This window comes from Nicotiana attenuata, unplaced genomic scaffold, assembly GCF_001879085.1.
Source record: "Nicotiana attenuata strain UT unplaced genomic scaffold, NIATTr2, whole genome shotgun sequence".
NCBI classification, from domain to species: domain Eukaryota; kingdom Viridiplantae; phylum Streptophyta; class Magnoliopsida; order Solanales; family Solanaceae; genus Nicotiana; species Nicotiana attenuata.
Window position 1 is genome coordinate 112,529 of NW_017673277.1, and position 23,139 is coordinate 135,667.

Consider the following 23,139-nt stretch of genomic DNA (forward strand, 5'->3'; position numbering starts at 1 on the left):
TTTGTACAATGTATCAATATATTTAGCACCATTAAAAACAACAACACACTATTATTGGATAATCAAAACATGTATAATGAAACATATTTAACACAGTTGCAATATATAGCGTAAGTTGTAAATCTTTATTGACATTTGTAATTCAATTACTTGTGAGACTTAACTACTCAACATTTGTAACTCTATTCTTTGTGAAACTTAACTACTCAACATGAGAACAAATGTAATAGTTAGTGTTATGTTTTCAACTAGCTATTTTGGTCCACACAGAACATGAAAATGCCCTCTTAGACTCTTTTTTTGAAGCAGGTTTGAGTCTTTCCTTTCTTGGCCTTCCTGCATTCCTTCTCCCTTTAGGTGGTAGGACCACATCTTATCTTCCATCACCTCTGTTGGGATTACCCATAGACTCTCATCTGGCATCGGATTCACTGACAATTCTTAAGTTCTAAGGAGTTTATCCTTCTTGTAGTAAAAAGAGCAATACTGGCTAGGTTTCAGCTGCTGGTTCTTCAAGACCGCCCAAGCATGTGGACATGAAAGTTCATCCATTTGAAATTTTCCACAACTGCATGTTCCCTCTTCAAGGCACACTATGTTTCGCCTTACCCCTTCAAACACAGTATATAACTTCTCCGTAGCAGGTCTCACCTGCAATTTTTTTTTTTTTAAAAAAAAAGTGAAAGAACATTATACATTATTATACAGAGATATACATCCTTATACAAGCAGTAAAATGCAAGTCAGCAGTGCCAAACATCATTATATTTGATTCAATTTACCGTCATTTGCTCCGATGCAATCAGATTTTCCCGAAGGAGTTTGTCGTACTTTTTGCCAAGCTCTGTAGATGTCTCCATTGCACTTTTTATATTTTTGTTGTTCCACTGTTGTAGCAAATTTGTCATGTACTCTAGCAATCGCATTACTGGTAACTCTCTAGCATCCTTGTTTGCTGCATTAATTGACTCTGCAATATTGGAAGTCATTACCATCGACCTTTTCACTTTGGAATATGCCCTAGACCACCTTTCGTATCCAATTCCGAACAAGTAAGGCTGCACTCTCGGATCAATTTTGCACATCTCTGTCATATGGTACTCAAACTTCTCTACCGTGTAAGCTCTAGCCAAAGCAAAGAAGATATCCTTCAATTGTTTGTGATGTTTCTTGAATGTGCGCTTTACATTCTGCCACAAGTGAAACATGTAAATACAATGTGGTACTTCTGGGTACACAGCTTTTGTGGCATTGAAGATGCTTTCATTTCTATCTGAAACTATACACATAACTTCCCTAACTCCAAAAGTACCCTTTATCTGGACAAAGAACCACTCCCAAGATTTGTTATTCTCTGAATCTACAATTGCATATGCAAGTGGAAGGATTTTTCCTGTTTATACAAAATAGATATTAGGATTCAGACAATTAAATAATAGATATTAGGATTCAGACAATTATACAAATATTATACACAGTTATACACAATTATACAATTTTATACCAACTGCAAATTTTATAAAAACAGTAGCTGTGAAATCCTATACACTTTTATACATGAAACTACAACATTATACAAACTGCAGAAACAAGGTAGATGCAGTCAACTCACCAGCTCCATCCTGTGTGCAAGCAGTCAATATGGTACCCTGATATGCTGCTTTAAGGAAACTTCCATCAACAACCATTATCGGTCTGCAATGCTCCCAGCCCTTGATAGATGCATATAGCGAAACATATGCATAAAGAAAGCATCCATCTTCTGATTTGTGCAACTTTATAACCGTTCCTGGATTTGTTTGCTCTAACATATAAAAATACTTCGGCAACTCCTTATATGAATCACTAGGACTCCCTCTTATCATTGCCATTGCTATCTCTTTAGCTCTCCATGCTTTCATGTAGCTCGCCTCAATTCCGTGTTGCTTTTGTATGTCCTCTATTATATCATTTGCGGTGTAAACTTTTTTTGGATTAACATACTTGTCCTTGACTATACTAGCAATTACACCCGAAGTAGCTTGACGTAGTGTTAAGTATCTTTTACCATAGCCGCATGTGTGATTATTATTGTAACTTCTCACTTTGAATATGTTTGCCTTGAAAACGGCAGAAGATTTGAAACTCCAAGCACAATTTTCATCCATACACATAAGGTGATACCTAGGATTAAAGATTATTCAACTTCTAAATACACTTGTATACAAAAACATAACTACATATATACTAATTTTAATACCTAGATACAAATATATACTACTTTATACATATTTATACATATATATAACAGAATATACAATTATTTACATACCTTGTTGCGCTTGATCTCTTCACCTTGAATTGGAACCTTTCACGTACAGCCAAGTTCTTCATCACACCGACAACTGTATCTTTATCCTTATAAACTTGATCTTCCTCAACAAATTCGTTCAGTATATCATCTATTATACCCGTGTTTTCACTAAAGTTCATGTTTTCAATAAATTTGATATCAATAATCTCAGTGCTATCAATTGTTGATACATCTCTAGAATCTGAACTTGTACCAACCAAACAGCTGGAACTTGTAGCAACTACACAACTAGAACTTGTAGGAACCAAACGATTTTCATATATCTCTTTCACTGTCACAAACAAAGGATATTCAGTGAAATTCAAGTTTTTCTTCTTTAATTCGATATACACCTTCACACCTGTATCGTTGTAAATCAGGATCGGTGGCAAACCAACATTTGGGAGAAAGTTAATATCTATTGTGTTTAACTCACTATCGATCCTAATCTGTTCCGAAATAGCTGCAACTAAATTGTTGTAGGTGAACATCGACTCGATTATTACACAATCGCTGACGAAATTGATAAACTTGTTTTCTTCCCATTCACCACTATGAAGAACGTAAACTGGAAAAATCTCCATCGAACAAAAAATGGAAATCAAAATTGAAGCAAAAACTAAAATTGCGCTGATTTGCAGCAAACAAATTTTACTTTTCGTGTTTGATTTGTTGTTAATTCGAGATGAAGAAGAAATTCTAGGGTTTTTGGAGCTGCATTCATGGGAAGATCTCGTTTTTGAAGTATTTGGGGAAGAAGATTAGAAAGAATTTGAGAAAATGTAGAAAATCCCGCTTTTTACTCCCAAAAAAACGGAATTAACGCTCCTTTTTCAGATATGGGCCTATAATTTTTGGGCTACTCAATTATAAATTGAAATATGGGCTATAAAGCTGAAAAGGAGGCAGCCCAATTGTTTTAATATGAAATTTTTCCTTTTCAAATCAGTTTAGAGATTTTGCTTAACCGAATTAATCTACAGTTAGGTAAGCTATAGTCCTCAGATTTGACTGAATAAGCAAGTTTTCTCGCAACCTTTTCTAAGTTTGGTATACTGAATTATGAACCAAAAGAGCAAAGAAATTGAGGGCTTACCCATAAGAAAACATTTGTAATTTTCTAAAAACAAATATTAACTAATCTGGACCATATAGAAAATGGTCAAGCTCATATGTCTCCAAAGAGAAAAAATATAATTAAAGAGAAACAGTTTCATCTAGTATAACCTAAAGTTCTTTAATTTGTCAATCTCTAGTATAATGTCTGTGTTTTGGTTAAGACAGTTATATGAAGTTAGAAGTTTAGATAATTGTGACGGAAAAGTATCACTTTCATCCAAAAGTGAGAGAAGTTATTTTCGAAAATATTTTCCATGATCTTTTTAATGCAATTAAACACTAGAAAATGACCAAAGAAATATTTTTTGTCATACCAAACACTTCCTCAGTTTTCCACTTTCTAATGATACTCATAAAGAAGCTGAGGAACAATTAGAATTTTCCTTGTTATCGAGTACCTTCATTCATGTCATTTTTTGGTACACTATCTTCATTCATATCAGCACAAAGGAAAAAAAAATTAATAAAAAGAAAAAAGAAGAAAATTCTTCATTCATATCAGCACAAAGAAAAAAATTAATAAGAAGAAAAAAGAAAGAAAAAACAAGATTAGAAGTTAGCTTAGAGATCATAGATTGGGTCCAGATGATCAAGAACAATAATAACATATTCAGCGTAATCTTACAAATAGGGTAAAGAGTACGCGATCTTATCCCTACCTCGTGTAGAGAAACTATTTATGATAGACACTCGGCTGATCAAAGCAAAGAACTGAAATGATATAATTGAAAGCTTCATTTTTAAGTATGCAGCAAATTATCATACCCTACAAAAATTATTTACACACACAAGTGTAAGCTAAGCAATCATAGAAAACTTAAGTAGTAGCATCCATCTCACTTTAGATCTCTGTCTTCCTGCCTTTCCAAGCAAACTATCAGCTGTAATAGTTGCTTAACCTCCACCTCAGCAACACTCCAACCCCCCCCACCCCCACCCCCACCCCCCCACTAAAAAAAAAAAAACCAATTCCAACTCTCCCTTTCAAGATTTAATGGTCAGTCTTGGAAAGAATGTGGAGATTTTTTCCTTTTTGTAACCACTGCAATTGTAACTTCCCACCAAACTTATGTAAAGGGATGCTATTTTATTACTTTTTCCGTTTCACTTTATATGACACTATTTCTTTGTTAATATGTTCTAAAATGAATGGTCATTTTTATTTTCTTTACTAAAAGCTTTTATAGCCACTTAAATATTATGATAGGTTTAAAACCACAAATTTCTAAGTCTTATAGTAACCATACAAATGTTATGGTCTAGTAAGACAACAAATTTAAATTTTTTTCTCTTTTTTCTTAAATTGCTTGCTGAGTCATACTATGCCAAACGAATTAAAATGAAGGGAGTAGGAGTTAACTTGTATGCACCGCCGGCATAAAAAAAATTCATATACATAACTAAAATTTTAGTAAATATTAAAATTGAACAAATAATTTTAAAAGTAAAATACGTTTGATGCTGAAACCTTAAAGGACGAAGCTATTAAATTTAATTCTAGAACCGATTACGTATATTTTCCTTGTCATGGATCAATTTATTTTAGACGATTATGTATAATAATCTTTTATGTAACTTAATAATTATTTAACAATATTAATGTATAGAAGTTAAACTAGATCAAGTAGTAATTTGTATTAAAACTATAATATCTTCTCCCCCTCACCTAACACATTCTTTCCTATCCATAAAAGCCCTAGTCTTCTCTTCTATTAGCAAACCACATCATTCTCCTTTCAAAGTTCAAACTTCCCTATTCCATATTACAACCATTCCATTCTTGAAAATATGAAACACCATATTTTTTCATCTCTTTCACTCCTTTTACTTATCCTCCAATTATCTACCTTAGCCCAAGCTCAAACTGCCACAGCTCCAGCTCCCTCTGGACCAACCAATATAACAAAAATACTAGAAAAAGCTGGCCAATTCACCACTTTAATAAGATTAATGAAAGTCACACAAGTTGGTGATCAAATCAATACACAACTTAACAATTCTAATCAAGGAATGACTGTTTTTGCACCTACTGATAATGCATTTTCTAACCTTAAATCTGGCACTATAAATTCTTTAAGTGCTCAACAGCAAGTTCAGTTGGTACAATTTCATGTTCTTCCTAATTTTATTTCTATGGCTCAGTTTCAAACTGTTAGTAATCCGTTAAGGACACAAGCCGGTGATGCTAGTCCGGGAGATTTTCCGTTAAATGTGACGACTTCCGGCAACCAAGTGAATGTATCCACTGGTGTTGATGATGCTACTGTGTCTAACACAATTTACACTGATGGTCAGCTTGCAGTTTATCAGGTTAGAATTGTTATTATTATAGAAGCACGAAGACTAAGGGTGTGTTTGGTATGAAGAAAATATTTTCAACGGAAAAAAATGACTTTTCTCACTTTTGGGCGGAGGTTATTTTCTTTTACAAGTATCTCAAGTTTTAATTTCAAATCACTAATTTAACCAGCACTTAGACGTTATCAATCTTTGCTATTAGAAAAATATAATTAAAACACTATTCCTTTGCTAATATTGTTAAAAATATATTTTTCACTCTCCAATCAAATATCGGAAAACATTTTCCATGAAAATATTTTTTAGGCACTGTCATTTTTCCAAGAATATTTTCTGAAAAAATAATTTTTGTCATATCAAACACAGCCAAGAGTAAAATATTGATAGACGAAAATAACTCGAAAATGTTAGCTGACTTTGATACATTTTGAGAAGTAAATTAACTCTTCACCATTGAATGTACAAAAATTTGATTGTAGAATGTAAAGTTCACATTGAAATTTCAAAAAACTTATTAAGCTGCATATATCCAAATTCCTCGCATTTCTTAAAATCAATTTTTGTAGATTTCAATGTTTGCATCACATTTTCAAGAATAACTATTACAATTCTCATATCTTCTAATTATCTGCTTGTCAGGTTGATAAAGTGCTTCAACCTATGAGTATATTTGCTGCTTCTGCTCCGGCGATGGCACCGGCTCCGGCTACGCTGAAGTCAAAGAGAAAGTCTCCGGCAGCCTTGAGCCCTAGCTCCGGCAATGATGACTCGCCGGCGGATGATTCCGGTGCTGAGAGCATTGCCATGCATGCCATGGCAGTGTTGGTTATTGGAGTTTCCTTGTTCGTATTTTGGTTATAACTTTAGATATTGGACGGTGAAGATTGCTCGTGATCGTATTATTTTGAAGAGATGATGAAGTTTCAACGGTTGTGATACGTCAAGTGATTGCTTTGAATAATTACCCTTCCTTTCCTACCATGCATTCTTTTTCTTTTCCTCTATTTTTTTTTCTTTTCATTTTCATTGTATTCAGCCATGTAAGATAAGAATCAATTTTTGAAGTGTCTATGATAATGCGTACTTCATTTATTTTTTAACTTAATGTTTCTTCTCAAAATCGTATTACCGTTAGGTCTAAAATGGGACAGGTACGTCAAATTTCTTGCTTACTTTAGTGTATTTTAAAGGATATGTAAGTGTAAGCAATATATGGACAATAATTAGTCAAGTAAAAAAGCGTACCAAGTCGCCTTGTAAGTAGATAGGTCCAATAACTCTCCTGCATTTGGGGCTAATTTTAGATCTTTTCCGGTTCGCATGCAGAAAGACTAGCTTTTCACAATAAATTCAATGAATATTTACACGAAGCACCCAAATCCTCCATTCGACACGAATACATCGGGACAAATGAAGGATTCATGCAACATACTACCACAACCAAAATTATTATGAATCTACCTGCTAAATTTAGTTTTTGCTTAACAATATAAATTCTCTTTTAATATACGCTTGACTTTTTCGGACCTTAAAGACAGCTAAAGACACTTCATACTAAATATCCAAGCAAGTTGTTTAAGTCTTACGTACTACATATGTGGCCCTGCAAACTTGCTTAAGTTTTTATTTAAACGCCTAAACTAAGGGTTGTATCTATTAAAAGCTTTTAGAACTTAAACAAAATAATTCTATTAAACACGAAATACGGACATGACAAAGTGAGTGTCTTAGTGGGCGTTCGGACACAAGAATTGTAAAATTCCGAAAAAGTATATAAAAAATTCAAGTGAAAATGGTAGTTGAAAATTAGGATTGTATTTGAACATGAATATAATTTTGGGTTATTTTTGAATTTTCGTAAGTGATCTAAGTGAAAATTTTGAAAAATAACTTTTTGGAGTTTTTCAAAATTTTGAAAAATTCCAAAATTCATCTTCAGGCGAAAATCGAAAATGTTATGGCCAAAAACCGATTTCGCAAAAAGTGGATTTTTTTCGAAAAAAATAAAAAAAAAATTCATGGCCAAATAGGCTCTTAAACTTCCTTTGAAAGCATGAGATTGCTTCCAATTATGCTTGAGTGCGATTAATTTCGTGTTTAGACTTCCTTTGAAAGCATGAGATTAATTTATTTTCTTTTTTCGTTCGTTTGCTTCTTCTCTCCTCATAACACTCCCATTAACACTGCAATCTCCTTACCTATTCTTTTAAATGTTTTTTTTTCAAAGATCTCAAACGGAAAAGTGTAAGAAGAAAACGAGAGTGATCACATACAAGCAAGATCGATAAACAAAGTAAACAAACACATTTTTTCGAAGAAAATAACAACAGATTCATAAGAAGGTCCTGAAACATTTACATGGAAACAAGATTTCTAAACTAATTAAGATGAAAACAACAATTACAAGACTATGTTTTTCACTTGTATTTCCACCCACTTCTTTCCTCTTCTTGGCTGTTTCTTTATTTTTCTTTTTACTTTTCTCCCAACAATAAACCATCAGAAACCCAAACCCCAAATAAATATTTCATGGCCGATATAGGGTGGTCTTGTTAGAGAATTTTTTATGGAGTGTTAAAGGGTTTTGCATCTGAGGAGTTTTAATGACCACGACCGACGGAGATGGAAATATGCTTTTCCTGATCCCGAGAGTCTATCGGAAACAACCTCTCTACCTACACAAGGTAAGGGTAAGGTCTGCGTACACACTACCCTACCCTCCCCACACCCCACTCGTGGGATTACACTGGATTTGTTGTAGTTGTTGATGACTGACAGAGATGGAGCAGTGTTGATTGTGGGGTTAATAGATGAGGAACAGGTGGGACGGGACTTAAGATTGAGTTTTGCAACAGCGAGGGAGGTGGTGATTGTTGGAGCCTAAAATGGTCTTGAGTTTGATTGGATGAATTGAAGTAGGAAAGGATGGAATTTGGGAGTTTATCTCTCCAAGATTTTGCTGGACCAGAACTTTTCCCCCCAGAAAACGTGCAGGTTGACATTTTTCTACAGATATATCTGATGAGTTAAGTTAGAAAAGGTGGAATGGTTTTATCGGTTAACTTTTCCACATACGAGGCGTTGGGCAACACACTCTTAAGGCTGTGCCAAAAACTGTGCAAGACGTGTCTAATAGACACAATTTTGCTTGAGTTCAGGTGTTCAATAGGAATAACCCTTAATTAGTATATCTAAATGAAAAGAAGGGGCAAGTTTGAGGGCCGTGTTTTTATTCTTTTTGTGTGAAACATAAGTATTGTTAAATTCAATAAGATGGTTATTTTACATCAGCTTCACTATCACAAAGAGAGATTATACGGATGATTTTTCCAGGTTAACGGGGCTAGTACCATCAGAACTTTATCAGAAAAATAAGTATCACTATTAGAACTTCTAGACTTCAATGACTTACATGTGAATTATTCCTTCTTGTGTGCAGCACCCACCATCGGCAGGGGACTTGAGATTATTTCAAGCAGTCTTCAAATTGTCTGAAGCATGCCCTTTTTGAAGCCAAAAGTTGACCAACAAAGAGTCCAAAATGATCTGGTTCAAATGTGCTGCTATGCATGGAAGAACCAGCAAACCAGATTCACCAAGAGCATTTCCGAGCTGTTCCACTACTGCTACCATTACAGGCAAAGTTTTCTGGCTTGCAACAATTAAGAGAGCACTAATATTTTCCTTCTTTGAAAATGATGTTGAAGTAGTGGAAAGTAATGTTATTGCCAGAGCATTAAAAGCAAAAAGGATGAGATGCAGAAGCACTCCTAACACAACAGCCAGAAGAAAAACTTCTGGCTTAACCAATAGAAGCAGTGACCTCGATCTGCTCACTTGTATAAATGGCGCTAAACTTAAGAGGAGAGAACTCATCATTGCTAAAAGCTTACGATTTCGATCAGAAAACTCAGCCACGCCTTTGAAACATTCTCGTAATGCCTTCCCTATGATAAGAGGAACTAAAAGAGTGAAAACAAGGCTTCTAAACAACTGCTCAGCCGGGACAGACACACCAACACCAGCCGCTATGAGCTTGGAGATCGAAAAAGGTACAATCAGAATTCCTAAAAGGTTTGATATTAAGGTCATCGCAAGAGCAAGAGCAGAGTTTCCTCCTGCTAATCGAGTTAGTGCCACTCCACTAGATAATGTCGTGGGCATACAGCTAAATATTGCCAACCCTGTGACGAATTCTTGAGGTTGAAGCTTTAGAAGCATAATAATCTTGGAAAATAAAGGAGTGAAGAACAAAATGGAAACGAGACCAAAAATACCAACAGGCCAAGCTTCAACAGCAGCACCTACTTCATCACTACGCAATGTGAGCCCCGAGATTATAAATATCCCAAAAGTGCTAAATTTGGACAGATAATATCTATCAGCAAGACAACCAAGTGTAGGATTAACAAGCCCTAATGCTACTCCACCAATTAAAGCTAAAGGCAAGAAATTGTTTGATACAAATCCCCAAATTGGTTTTACCCAGTTTAATTTTGCAGTAGCCCGTGGAAGCTGGTCTCCACTACCACTTCCCTGGAAAATACCATTAAATCTATCAGCTGAAAAGTTAATAAACTGTTCTAACAGTTGATTTGTACAGTTTTTAACATCAAATCGATTTTAACACCGTAGCACCTAAGAACATAATAATAAAGGAAAGGAAAGGAGGAAAGTTCACCTGATTTGAGTGTTGTAAAGTGGCTCTAATGAGAAGCTGTGACCTGCTGATGTTGCTGTTTCTGCTAATTTTGGAAAATGGAAAGTGGGTTTGGGTCGTCGGAAGATGAGGACGCCGCCCATTTTGAGGGTTGAGGAGTAGGATTTGGAGTGTCCCCGCCATCGCCATTGGGTGGAATTTGGGTCAAACTGGATTATAACTAGCTTTTGGCTTTATATAGGCATTTGGTAAAACAGGCAAAGCGCCATCACCTCCCACTTATGACTTTCTAATTTATAAGCACTTTTGGTTTGACCAACACTTTTACTAGTTTATCTTTAATAATATTTTCTAATTCACAAAATACTTTTCCCAAAATAAATTTTTTAACTTTCTTTTCATTCCATATTCGTTGTTAATTCTTTTCTTTACAAAGAAATTTTTAATTTATAATATTTTGAAAAAAATACTAGGGTATTTTAGTCATTTTAACAAAAAAAATAGCTTATCAGTACTTTTTAATCAAACACTGCTTATTATCAGTTTCAGCACTTCTATCCAAACACGTAAATATTTATTTTAAAAATCAATTTCAGCACTTAAAAAAGTTTTTCAGCACTTCAAGCTTATTAGCTATTTACAATCAGCTAATCCAAACGGGCTCTTATTGGAACTCAAATACATTATACATGTAATTATTCAGCTTAAGTTTAAAGAGAATTGGAAGTACCTAACGACACAACCTATGGTTGATGACTGAAATATTTGTAAAGCCCATTAAAGGAACTGTAAGGTTTTGTTATAATTTCACTGTGAGTGATTTGCACAAATAAGACATTTCAGTGTTACTCTTGATTTTTTGACCTCGACGCGGATCAAGAAGTTAAATTTAATAAGTTAAACTTTTAAGCTTCTCAGCATTGAACTCATTATACTAGTAAAATTATGGGTTCAACTCCAATATTTGTTAAGATTTTAGTAGGCTTTTACACATATATCTATACTCCGTGTTGAAAGTTATGAGTCAGATGAACCCATAGGCATCTAAAGGGCTATATATGCCCTTACTGCTTGTCTTATTGGCAGAACTTGAAGTTTAATAAGTGTTGCCCCTCGCTTGTCCCGTGAGCAGAGCTTCAAGCTTAACAAGTGTTGCCCTTCGCTTGTTCCATGGGGAACACTTTTGACTTTTGATCTTAAAGGTTGCCCATGGGGCAAGCATGGATAAAAAAATCAAGAACATCCAATTTCAAAATCATTGAATAAAATCATTGAATGTAATTTCCTGTAGGACTCCTTATACCTTAGATTTGCCATGGGTAAGACTGTTGGATAATGTCTTCAGGCCCATTTGCAGCAAGCTCCAATTCACAAAGAGAAAATTTTATTCCTATATACTATATGAAACTTTATTACAAAAAATATCCTTGTTTACAATATTATCCTCCCTGGATACATTTTTCCTACAAAATCTATACAAACAATTTAAAAAGGAATCCTTTCTACTGTAACATTCCTTTTTTAGGAGCGAGAATTTGGGATAGTAAAGGATTCTACCGAGATTTTTTTGCGGCACATTAGTCGCCATTGATTAAGCCTGAAATTATTCCGTTTCTCCCACAATTTCGATACTCTATTTTTCGTATACTCTGTTTTTCACTGTATATTCTGGTTTCACAAGCAAAATCGAATCAATTATCTAAAATTGTACTGAATCACGCGCAATAATATCAAAAATAGCTATTATGGTTTAGCTAAATGGTAATTGGGATAGCTTTGGAGATACAGAGATTTTCATATCGACGGAATTGTAGTCAGTGAAGATGCAAGTTATAGCCAATTGATTTCTACAATCGCAGAGCATCTAATGATCGATACATCAGAAAAAATAATCGAAATCAAATACATTATCAACGAACATTGTCGGCCAATGAAAATTAGGAACGATATGGGAGTTCGAGTATACATGGAGACGAAAAAGGAAAACAAAAGCTTAGGAATGTATCCGCTATACATAACAGTGCAGGATTTCGATTTGGAATGCAGTATCTCTAATTCGAACGCAATTGCAGGTTTGATCTGTTATACCAGTGGTGAAATTTGTTTATATCTCATGCGTTCTACAATTTTTCTACAATATTTCCACAAAAAAACTACATAACATGTGTTGATTAAAATAAGTATTGAATTTCATTTGTTCTATAATTTATCTACAATATTTCTAAATAAAAACTACATAACATGTGTATATCAATATTTATGAATATGTAAGTCTTGAATTTCATTGTTCTACAGTTTTACTATAAAATATCTACAATATATATCATAACTGTACTTAGCTTTAATTGATTGCAGGTTCATCTGGAACACTGAAGTTGATTAATATGCCAACATCTCCGGCGATAGTGAAATATGAAAGTATAATCATAACAGAAAATACACCAACTGTTATTGAAGTAGGCCAAGTATACAAAGACAAGCAAACAATTGCTAGTGCAATGAAGCACTATTCTGTCACGTACAAGTTCCAATTTAGGGTGAAAATGTCTAGTGCTAGAAGGTACAAACAGTTCAATGGTCAAAAATCATGTCTTTGTTTAATTTGTAGTTTATTTGTATTTTTTTTGTTCTTCAGTGTTTGTAATATCTTTGTATACAAATTGTAGATAATTTGTAGTTTTTTTGTATACAAATTATTAAATATAAGATTTTCATGATTAAACAGCCTATTTTTTGTGTATCTACATTTTTCATACCATTGTTTAAATTGTTTTTATTCTGTAGCTACTGCCTGGTATGTGTTAGGGAAGATTGTACATGGAACTTCAAGTCCACCAGCATAAATGATTCAGCAATGTTCAAGGTTCGAAAATTCAATAGCTTGCACACATGCTCTTTGATGGACAATACATACATACAATGCAAACCTACTGCCATGGTAGTGGGTAGCATGGTTATACCAAAATATGCCGATCCTAAGACAATTTACACACCAAAAGACATACAAACTTATATGTTGTCTGAATACGGGGTGAGCTTAACATACATGCAAGCTTGGAGAGCAAAGGAAATGGCTTTGGAATTTTTGAGAGGTTATCCTGCTGACTCCTACAGTCGATTGCCTAGTTATTCGTATATTCTGGAGAAGACTTATCCGGGGTCGGTAGTTAAATTGAAGAAGACCGACGATGGCTGTTTCTTGTATGCATTTGTTGCGATTAGTACGTCAATCAATGGCTGGAATTATTGTAGGCCAGTTGTAGTAGTTGATGGGACCTTCTTGAAGTCAGCATACAGGGGAATAATGCTAACAGCTAGCACAATGGATGCAGCAGGTATTGTAGATTTATTGTAGATATATTGTTGAAGATTTGTTGTTTGTATGTATTTTTCTTTATCTACAGTTTTATGATGGAAATTGAATTCCTTTTTGCCACATATGATAGGTAGCATATTACCACTGGCATATGCTATTGTTGATTCAGAAAATGACGCATAATGGAAGTGTTTTTTTGAGCAATTCAAACATGCATATGGTGAAAAACCAAATATGTGTATTGTTTCGGATCGGAATGAGAGTATCTTGAAGGCAACATCTATTGTTTATACCGGCATGCCACATTATTCTTGCATGTGGCATATTTGGACAAATATAAGGTCAAAGTTCAAGAAAGGTCATCTAAAGTTAAGCGAATTGTACTTTGCCACGACACGATCATACACGCTTGATGAATTTAATGAAAGAATGTCAAAGATTGAAGAGATCAACACGCGTGTTAAAGCATAGTTATACGATATTGGCTATCACAGATGGTCTCGAGTACATGCTACGGTGAACAGAACTTGGACTATGACATCAAACATTGCAGAGTCATTGAATGCGATAACAAGAGATGCAAGAGAGCTGCCGATAGTAGAACTATTAGAGTACAAGAGGACTCTTCTTGAACGTTGGACTAATGAAAAGTTATTGAAAGCAAAAGGTACATTCACATACCTTGGGAAAAAATACAACAAAGAGTTGGAGGACAGCAGAACATTATCGCAGAAGCTCAGAGTAAGCTATATCCAATAACATCTGATCAATTATTGCATCAAACTAAAATATTAACAGACATTGTAGATGAATTGTTGAATAATTATAGTTATTTCGTATATGTTGCTGATAATTTGTTGTGTGTTTGTAATGTAATTGTAGGTGAGGGTTTCAACAGATCACATTCATACAGTGATAGATGGTGTGAAGCGCTATATTGTTTGTCTTGAAAACAAGAGATGTAGTTGTGGACAATTCCAGCTTGATGAACTTCCTTGTGCACATGATTTGGCTGCTTTAAGGCACAAGAGTGAGTCTTATGAAAACTATTGTTCTCCTTATTACACTAGGGAGAACCTCTTGCATACGTATGAAATACCAGTAGACCTGCTGCCTGATGAAAGCAAATGGAATGTGCCACAACATATAGCTGAAGAAGTAAGTGTTGCCCCTCGCTTGTCCCGTGAACAAAGCTTCAAGCTTAACAAGTGTTGCCCCTCGCTTGTCCTATGGGGAACACTTTTGACTTTTGATCTTAAATGTTGCCCATGGGGCAAGCATGGATAAAAAAAATCAAGAATCCAATTTCAAAATCATTGAATGTAATTTCCTGTAGGACTGCTTATACCTTAGATTTGCCATGGGTAAGGCTGTTGGATAATGTCTTCAGGCCCATTTGCAGCAACTCTCCAATTCACAAAACATGTTGAGATGATAGTCCCCGACCAGCATGCAATAAATAAAGAAAAGTTTACCTCCTATAGCAAAGGTATACACCCTATTTATTAGAAATCAAAATTATTTTAAAATATTATTTTCTATAGCTACCTCTTATATTTTATAGCAAAATAAGTACTTATGGTATATACTACCATTGAGGCATGAAATACGCTATTTATGTTTTCCCCTTCTCTTAGACAATTGGATATAACTATTTTTAAGGTGATTGACGTTACTGTATTCATGAATACATGGCGCGAATACATTATGAATACATGCGTGTACAGCTGAACTGCCCTAATTTTAGGCGCTTTTTATAGATGTATTCAGGAATACAGCGGCACGAATATATGTGAATACATGTGCGTACATCTGGACTGCCCTGATTTTAGGCGCTTTTTGCTGTTGTATTAATGAATACATGGCGCGAATACATGTGAATACATGCTGTAACGACTTGACCGGTCGTTTTGAGCTCTAGCGCATCGTTCAGCGGTTTGAAGCCCTGAGTAGCTTCACTTAAGGTATTATGACTTGTACGCATGGTCGGAATTGAATTCCGGGAAGTTCAGAGTTGATTTGGAGAGAGAATTCTCATTTCGGAAGCTTTAAGTTGAAAGAATTGACTAAGATTGGATTTTTGAGTAAACGACCTCGGAATCGGGATTCGAAGATTCCAGCAGGTTCGTATGATGATTTCGGACTTGGGCGTATGTTCGGATCGGGTTTTGGAAGACCCGGGAACGTTTTGGCACCTATTGTGGAAGTTAGCATTTTTGGAAAAATTCCATAAGTTTGGATTGAAGTGCATCTTAGTGTTATCAATGTCCGTTTGAGATTCCAAGTCTGGGAATAGCTCCGTACGGTGATTCTGGTATTGGGAGCGCGATCGGAAGTGAATTCGGAGGTCCGCGGGTCATTTTGGAGTCTTTTGGCTAAAGATAGAAATTTGAAGGGTTTTGGAAAGCTTGATCGAGAGTTGACTTTTTGATATCGGGGTCGGATTCCGATTACGGAAGTTGGAGTAGGTCCGTAATGCCGAATATGACTTGTGTGCAAAATTTGAGGTCAATCAGACGTGATTTGATAGGTTTAAACATCGGAAGTAGAAGTTTGAAATTTTTAAGTTCATTAAGCTTGAATTGGAGTGCGATTCATGGTTTTAGCGTTGTTTGATGTGATTTGAGGCTTTGAGCAAGTCCGTGTTATGTTTTCAGACTTGTGTGGGTGTTTAGTTTGGAGCCCCGGAGGCTCGGTGAGTTTCGGAGTAGCTTCGAAGTGTTTGTGAAGGAGTTGGAATTTCTAGTTCTGGTATGATTGCATTTGCGAGGAATTGGTCGCAAATACGTTCATCACATTTGCGAGACGGAGCTCGCATTTGCGAGCCTGGGCTTCTGAGGGGAAAGTTCGCATTTGCGAACAAAGGATCGCTTTTGCGAGGCTGTCACCTTCGCATTTGCGAAGAATCTTGTCGCAAATGCGACCAGGGCAGGGTTGGCTAGGCTTCGCATTTGCGATGCATTTGTCGAAAATGAGACATCGCATTTGCGAGCCGGATGTTGCAAATGCGACATCTGCGGCTGGAACCCAGGGCTTTTTATCCCGAGAGTTAGCCCATTTCCTTCATTTTCCACTTGGTCTTAGGCGATTTTTGGAGCTTTTGGAAGAGGGTTTTCACCTAGCACTTCGAGGTATGTAATTTCTACACAACATGAGTTTAATACATAGATTATGGCTAGATTAACATATGAAAATTGGTGAAATCAAGGGTTTAGATGAAAAATCTAGGTTTTGGATAAAAATGAAATTTGACCACGAAATTCGTTATGGAATGGAGTAAAAATCATATATTTTGATCCTTAGGTTATGGGTAACAACTTTCTTCAAAAATTTCCGGAATCTGGGCACTTGGGCCCGGGGATGAATTTTAGGAACCTTGCATTTAGGGTTGGGAAATTGGTTTAATAATTAGAATATGAACTTTTGAGCATATATTGACTAGTTCTTACCCCATTTGAATAGTTTTGGATTGTTCGGCTCCAATTTAGAGGTTTGAGCGCGTTCTTAAATTGGGATATAGGCTTCGGAGCGAGGTGAGTCTCCTTTCTAACCTTGTAAGAGGGAATTGTCCCCATAGGTGAGTTAATTGGTTATGTGCTCCTATTTGTGGGGGCTACGTACGCACGAGGTGACGAGAGTCCGTGCGTAGCTACTATTATGCTTATGTCCGGGTAGTTTAGGACCCAAAAACATGCTTACTTGTAATAAATGCAACCTTTTTGACAAATTTAAAAATGCTTAAATCATATCGAAGTGGCAAACGATTTTCTAAAAGAGTTAAACTTCATTTTCTTGACTTGTAAAAAGGGAGAATTTACACCTCCTTGAATAATTATTTCCTTGACGAATATCTTGATTGACTGTTTGAATATGTGATTCTATGTGTACCTGCGTCACATGTATGATTCGCGAGCAGGGTGATTGTTTATTTATATTTGATCGCGTCGCATGTATGATTCGCGAGCGGGGTAATAGATGCATCTATGGTTCGCGCCATCTGACTCTCTGGCAGTGCATAGTTTAAATATTGTTGGATCGGGCCGTACGTCCTCGGCATGATTTGCACATGCTTGTATTGCTTGCCTTGAAATTTATTAAAGTGATATTTTTTCTTCCCGGTTTGAGAATAAATGTATGAATGATGAAAAGGGATTTGGGAATTTCCTATAAAAGTAAGAATTGCTTACTTGCTTCACTTTATTGAATTAAAATCATGCTTGTATAAATCCTCAATTTGTTATATTATCGATTTATCTTTATTAGACCACTAGTAAGTGTCGAAGTCGACCTCTCATCTCTACTTCTTCGAGATTAGGCGGGATACTTACTGAGTACACGTTGTTTTGGTACTCATGCTACACTTGCTGTGCATTTTGTTGCACAGGTACAGGTATTTCTAGCGGCCTACTGGGCATAGCAGCATGGATGATACGGAGACTAGGTGAGCTGCATTTCTCGAGGCGACCCGCAGCCAGTATAGTCTCTTTCAGCGTATTGTATTTACTTCTGTCCAATTTGTATTCTGGACAGTGATTGTACTTTATTCGATTCTCTTAGTAATTGCTCATGCACTTGTGATAACGGGTTCTGGGATGTCTATGGGATTATTCAGTATTTGAAATTGTTAAAGATATTATTATTTATTCAGTGGAACTTATTCTCTCTTATTTAAATATATAAAAGAAGTAAATTCAGAGATATCTAAAACAAGAAGTTATTAATTAATTAGTGTTGGCTTGCCTGACAATGGTGTCCGGCGCCATCACGACCCTTAGTGGATTTTGGATCGTGACAACATGGTATCAGAGCACTAGGTTCCCTTAGGTCTCATGAGTCATGAGCAAGTCTAGTAGAGTCTCTCGGATTGGTACAGAGACGTCTGTACTTATCTTCGGGAGGCTACAGGGCTGTTAGGAGCACTTCCCTTCTTAATTTCCTCATCGTGCAATTTGATTCATTTGAGGTTTATGCCTTTGTTTCCTTCCCAATCGATCTTATGCGATGCGAATCGCTTATTATAAATCAGGAATTGAGAAATTCTAAAGGTACTACAGAGGTGGTGCGGGATGCTTCTCCCTGCGCAGTTGGTTTGACTATTGTCGTCGCTTTGCGAAAGAATATTCTGTCGTTTCAGCTCAGTAGTTGTACTTCTGAGAGCTTCGAGGTTATACACAGGATGCTATGATGCTTATGAACGATTTTCGCGCAGTATTGATGAGAGGGTGGAATGCTTGCCTATGTGTCGGGGCAGTGAATGACTTGAGAGGGGGTTTACTAAGTGTATGATTCAGAGATCTAGTATCTTATTTCCGGCGGAGTAAAGGCAATCGGACCATAGATGATCAGGTTTGGGTTGATAGAGTAACGAGACTTGGTGTTTTCAAGTGTGGTGGAATTTTTATCTGCGACGTGGTCTCGTCGTCCTCAATTATATGTGTTAAGTTCGCCGGTGTTATGATCTTCTACAATTCGCCTTTGGAGTATGATATGGGGAGATGGTATTGGAGAAGCGGCTGTTAGAGATCGCGATGTGCGGTGGTTCAGGATCGAATCGGTATTTCTAATGTTGACGGCTCGAGAAAGATGATCTTCGGAAGGGTTTAAAGTAGTAGCAATCTGTTGGTGCAAGTGCTACAGAGCTAGATATTGATTTAAGGCAACAACTGAGCAGCAAAGGACGAGGAAGGACATGTGGGGAGTGTCTCGTGGTGATTGAACTTCTAGGACGCCTAGTGTGGAAAAACAGGAACCGAGTAGTTGCTTAAAGAAGTGAGTTTGCCCAAAGTGGGAGAGTAGCATATGGGATCAGTGGCAGGATAACTACACACCCGGAGAAAAAGTCTAGAGTGATTTGGGATTCAGGGTGGACAGTGACTGGGTCTACGGACTTAATTTGAAATATCGGCTATTATACGGCGGGAGATTTGATGCAACAGAAAGGAGTTGCCCGATATGAAGAAGGATACAACATGACCTTGGATTTGGAGGTACCGTTGCACATTTAGTTGATGTCCCTAAGAAGTGAACGGACTAGTACAATTGGTGGATGAGCACGGGCTCATGATGGGTTATGGATGACGTAGTGATTGTACCTCGTGCAGCAGCGTTGAAAGATGTCAGCGTGTAATCTCCACAGGTGGGTTATATCCTGTGAGCAGATCAACGATCGCGTGGTTGGCAAAGCTTTTGCGAAGAGTCCTACTGGCTAGACGGTAAAGAGGTCGGACATGTGAATGTGGTTAATGATTCAGAGTATTCATAAAGGGTTTTACAGAAAGATTTCGAGGAATTTGGCGGGTTGGTTGTGCAAGATCATGTCAACAATGAAGAAAGAATCTTGGTGGGTTCCAGGGTTATGTAATAAGTGGCTCTAAGCTAAGTGGGAGAGTCCCACCGTCTACGATCGAGTTGCATGGTTATCTACTCGTGAGGTTTCGGGTTATCGACGTATTGGTAAGTTATTACAGCTAAGGGAAAAGAACATAAGTGGTAATTTGAGCAAAGGAATTGATAAGGGTGTGCTATAGTTGGCCTTATTGACTCATGTTCGGGCTTTGGGAAGATTCGGGATTTATGCTTCGTACAGAGGTGATTTACAAGGGAAGTGATTCAGTCGGGTGCTTCATTGAGAAGGGTGTTCATATGCCAGCGGAGCCTTGGGGTTGATTATATTCAGGACCAAGCTAGAGTGGGTGACTCTCAACAACGGTCCTAGTGAATTCAAATGTTAAAATGCAGTGCCTAGGAATTTCAAGCCCGCGAATTGCAGCGGATTATGAAAAGAGGCTCGGAACGTTCTATGATATCTTCGGCTTGCAGTGTAGCATTTGGAGGAATGAGAGAAAAGGACTTCGGATTCGTAGAGGAATTATCGAAATGGGTGCATCAGTTGAGGAGGCGTGCATGCACACAAGGAGGGTATGAGGTGGTTGGTGGGATTTGCGACAACATGGTCTGGTGATACAAGGCCACTCAGGATGAGTGCGGATTGAGTTGTTATGTGTAGGCGGATCCCGAATGGGTTATGGTGGTTTAAACCACTACTAGAGGATTTGCATGTTCTACGGTTATGAAGATTTACTCGTGTGTTGCTATGGTTCTCTCAGAATGAGTTAAGTAAAAAGTTTTTATATGATGAAGTGTTTACCCTATTAGTGGTTCAGGAGTTATGATAAAATTCTGGCTCTATCGCATATTGGTTTGTTAGGTGCAGTAAGCGATATGAAATTTGGAAGGATCAAGGTTGCGATTCGGTGTTGACAAGGATGTCACGATCTCGGATGAGCAGGAAGGGGATTGGGATGTTTAAAGTAAGCTGGTATTATCTTCAGCGTCACCTGAAATCGATGTTTCTGTAGGAGGCTTTGCATCTTGGTTACAGATTCCTGTTATGCTTTACAGCATTAGTGCGGCCGGTGGTATGGATGTGCAAACTTGTTATATGGTGCGGAAGGTCGTGGGAGCATGTCTCACGGAGAGATTGTATGAGCGTGACATGTAGTCACTTGATTGATTGAAGATTTAAACCAAGTATGAAAATGGTGGTAATATCACTAATTTGAGAATTTATGCCTGGAGGGCAATCAATTTATTGGGTTGTGGACTGTGGAGGATTACTTCGGTTATGATGGTTATTCTTGTATGTTATGGGAAAAAGGGGGTTATTATGGACCCAGAAAAGATTATTGGCCTAGTTCGGTACGATCAGAATTGGCTTGAGGTCTGTGGATGGATTTAAATATGAATATGGGCTCTATATCAGGCCGAATGTGTTCAATTCAGCATACCTCTCCTTATGGAGGAGTATGCGGACGTTGGATGTTATTTCGTCGTCGGCTATTTCATGTAATGCTATATTGTGCCGTGTGAGTTACGAAACGGCTTGGTAAATTTCTTATGTGTTGAGGTTCCGCGTAGCGATGGTGCTATGTGAACAGGATGGCTCTTTAGTTTCAGAACATTTATCGCACCTCAGTTGTGCTTGAGTTTGTTAGCTTATGGCGCTATATGTCCCCTCAGAGATGGTATTATGCACTTAGCTTGCTTGTGGCCGATATTCGGTATTGTGTTGTAATGAGCAATTTAGCTCGATGTGTATCTCCTTATGTGAATTTTATGTGTGGATCGGGTGGCGCGCTGCCATGGGTATGTTGTTTGGATCGGGTTGCACGCCGCAACAGTGTGATGATGATTACAGTCCCTTATATTCTATTCCGTGTGTTTTATTTCCATTTTCTGAGGAAAGTTCATATTAACTGTGTGAGTGGAGTAGTCTCTTCCAGTGTTCGTCTTTCTTGTGTATCACGTTCGAGTTGGTAGCCTATTGGCACATTATGGCATCATATGAGACTTTTGGTCATGTCTGTGGTGGCTTATTGCCTGAGTAGTTTGTACTGGGTGAGACAAGGTTATTGGATCTAGGATCAGTGCAATCGGATTGTATGAAGTATACTAAAGAGCAAAGATCATTATTTGGTTCAGAATGAGGTAATGTTCTTGTCAGGAGTGTAGGCTCAATGATTTGTTGACTTGGCAGTTGGTTATAGATTTCTACACGTCTCTTCTGTCGTGGCGGTGTTGCGCGAGTTGGAACAAGACTTATATATATCATGAGGTGCGTTGTGAGCATCAGATTCGGGAAATGTTGGCTATTATGATCAGAGAATGTTATTTTGGTCCTGTGAATGATGTGGTGCATGGTGAGAATTCAGCAAAGGTATGCAGTCATGTTCTGGTACCTCATGTAGTGATTGCTACGCTGTTCATATGTTGGAAGCAGGCCTGGCGGAGAATTCCGGTTGTTGGAATTGGGTTCTAAGCTTATTTGTTTGAATAAAAGAGAATATCCTCAGAATTGATCGGGTTAATGTGCTCAACTGAGCTGTGGTAGCACGGGTAGGTGCTCAAGGTGTTAAATAGTGATTTCGAACAACTCCGGTGCAGTTCTCAGCACATTCGAGGACGAACGTAGGTTTAAGTGGGAGAGAATGTAACGACCCGACCGGTTGTTTTGAGCTCTAGCGCATCGTTCAACGATTTGAAGCCCTGAGTAGCTTCACTTTAGGTATTATTACTTATACGTGTGGTCGGAATTGAATTCCGGGAAGTTCGGAGTTGATTTGGAGAGAGAATTCTCATTTCGGAAGCTTTAAGTTGAAAGAATTGACTAAGATTGGATTTTTGAGTAAACGACCTCGGAATCGGGATTCGAAGGTTCCAGCAGGTTCGTATGATGATTTCGGACTTGGGCGTATGTCTGGATCGGGTTTTGGAAGACCCGGGAACGTTTTGGCACCTATTGTGAAAGTTAGCGTTTTTGGAAGAATTTCAATTTGGGTTGAAGTGCATCTCAGTGTTATCAATGTCCGTTTGGGAAAAAAATCCGGTCTAGGAATAGCTCCGTACGGTGATTCT

At 37.2% G+C, this 23,139-nt stretch overlaps 3 protein-coding genes across 3 annotated transcripts; 1 reads left to right on the top strand and 2 right to left on the bottom strand.

The window, feature by feature from the left end:
- Positions 1 to 441: 441 nt before the first annotated feature.
- Positions 442 to 2,916, bottom strand: LOC109215911. Its single transcript, XM_019380035.1, has 4 exons — positions 2,312 to 2,916; positions 1,613 to 2,163; positions 783 to 1,393; positions 442 to 651 (listed from the first exon to the last, which is right to left on the bottom strand). The coding sequence occupies exons 1-4, from the start codon at positions 2,914 to 2,916 to the stop codon at positions 442 to 444; spliced, it is 1,977 nt and encodes a 658-aa protein (XP_019235580.1).
- Positions 2,917 to 5,175: 2,259 nt separating this feature from the next.
- On the top strand, positions 5,176 to 6,849 carry LOC109215917 (fasciclin-like arabinogalactan protein 12). Its single transcript, XM_019380041.1, has 2 exons — positions 5,176 to 5,761; positions 6,389 to 6,849. Exons 1-2 carry the CDS (start codon positions 5,240 to 5,242, stop codon positions 6,608 to 6,610), a joined length of 744 nt encoding a protein of 247 aa, XP_019235586.1. The 5' UTR covers positions 5,176 to 5,239; the 3' UTR covers positions 6,611 to 6,849.
- Positions 6,850 to 8,945: 2,096 nt separating this feature from the next.
- Positions 8,946 to 10,640, bottom strand: LOC109215915 (probable sodium/metabolite cotransporter BASS4, chloroplastic). Its single transcript, XM_019380039.1, has 2 exons — positions 10,431 to 10,640; positions 8,946 to 10,285 (listed from the first exon to the last, which is right to left on the bottom strand). Exons 1-2 carry the CDS (start codon positions 10,596 to 10,598, stop codon positions 9,221 to 9,223), a joined length of 1,233 nt encoding a protein of 410 aa, XP_019235584.1. The 5' UTR covers positions 10,599 to 10,640; the 3' UTR covers positions 8,946 to 9,220.
- Between the last annotated feature and the right edge of the window lie 12,499 nt (positions 10,641 to 23,139).

Bases quoted from the DNA above. Each gene is read 5' to 3' on its own strand.
- LOC109215917 (XM_019380041.1), top strand. From the start codon at position 5,240: ATGAAACACCATATTTTTTCATCTCTTTCACTCCTTTTACTTATCCTC. The intron at 5,762-6,388 runs GTTAGAATTGTT...TCTGCTTGTCAG, and splicing joins GTCAGCTTGCAGTTTATCAG to GTTGATAAAGTGCTTCAACC.
- LOC109215915 (XM_019380039.1), bottom strand. From the start codon at position 10,598: ATGGCGATGGCGGGGACACTCCAAATCCTACTCCTCAACCCTCAAAAT. The intron at 10,286-10,430 runs GTGAACTTTCCT...GGTATTTTCCAG, and splicing joins CTTTACAACACTCAAATCAG to GGAAGTGGTAGTGGAGACCA.
- LOC109215911 (XM_019380035.1), bottom strand. From the start codon at position 2,916: ATGGAGATTTTTCCAGTTTACGTTCTTCATAGTGGTGAATGGGAAGAA. The intron at 2,164-2,311 runs GTATGTAAATAA...CTTTAATCCTAG, and splicing joins AAGAGATCAAGCGCAACAAG to GTATCACCTTATGTGTATGG. The intron at 652-782 runs GTAAATTGAATC...AAAAAATTGCAG, and splicing joins TTGCATCGGAGCAAATGACG to GTGAGACCTGCTACGGAGAA.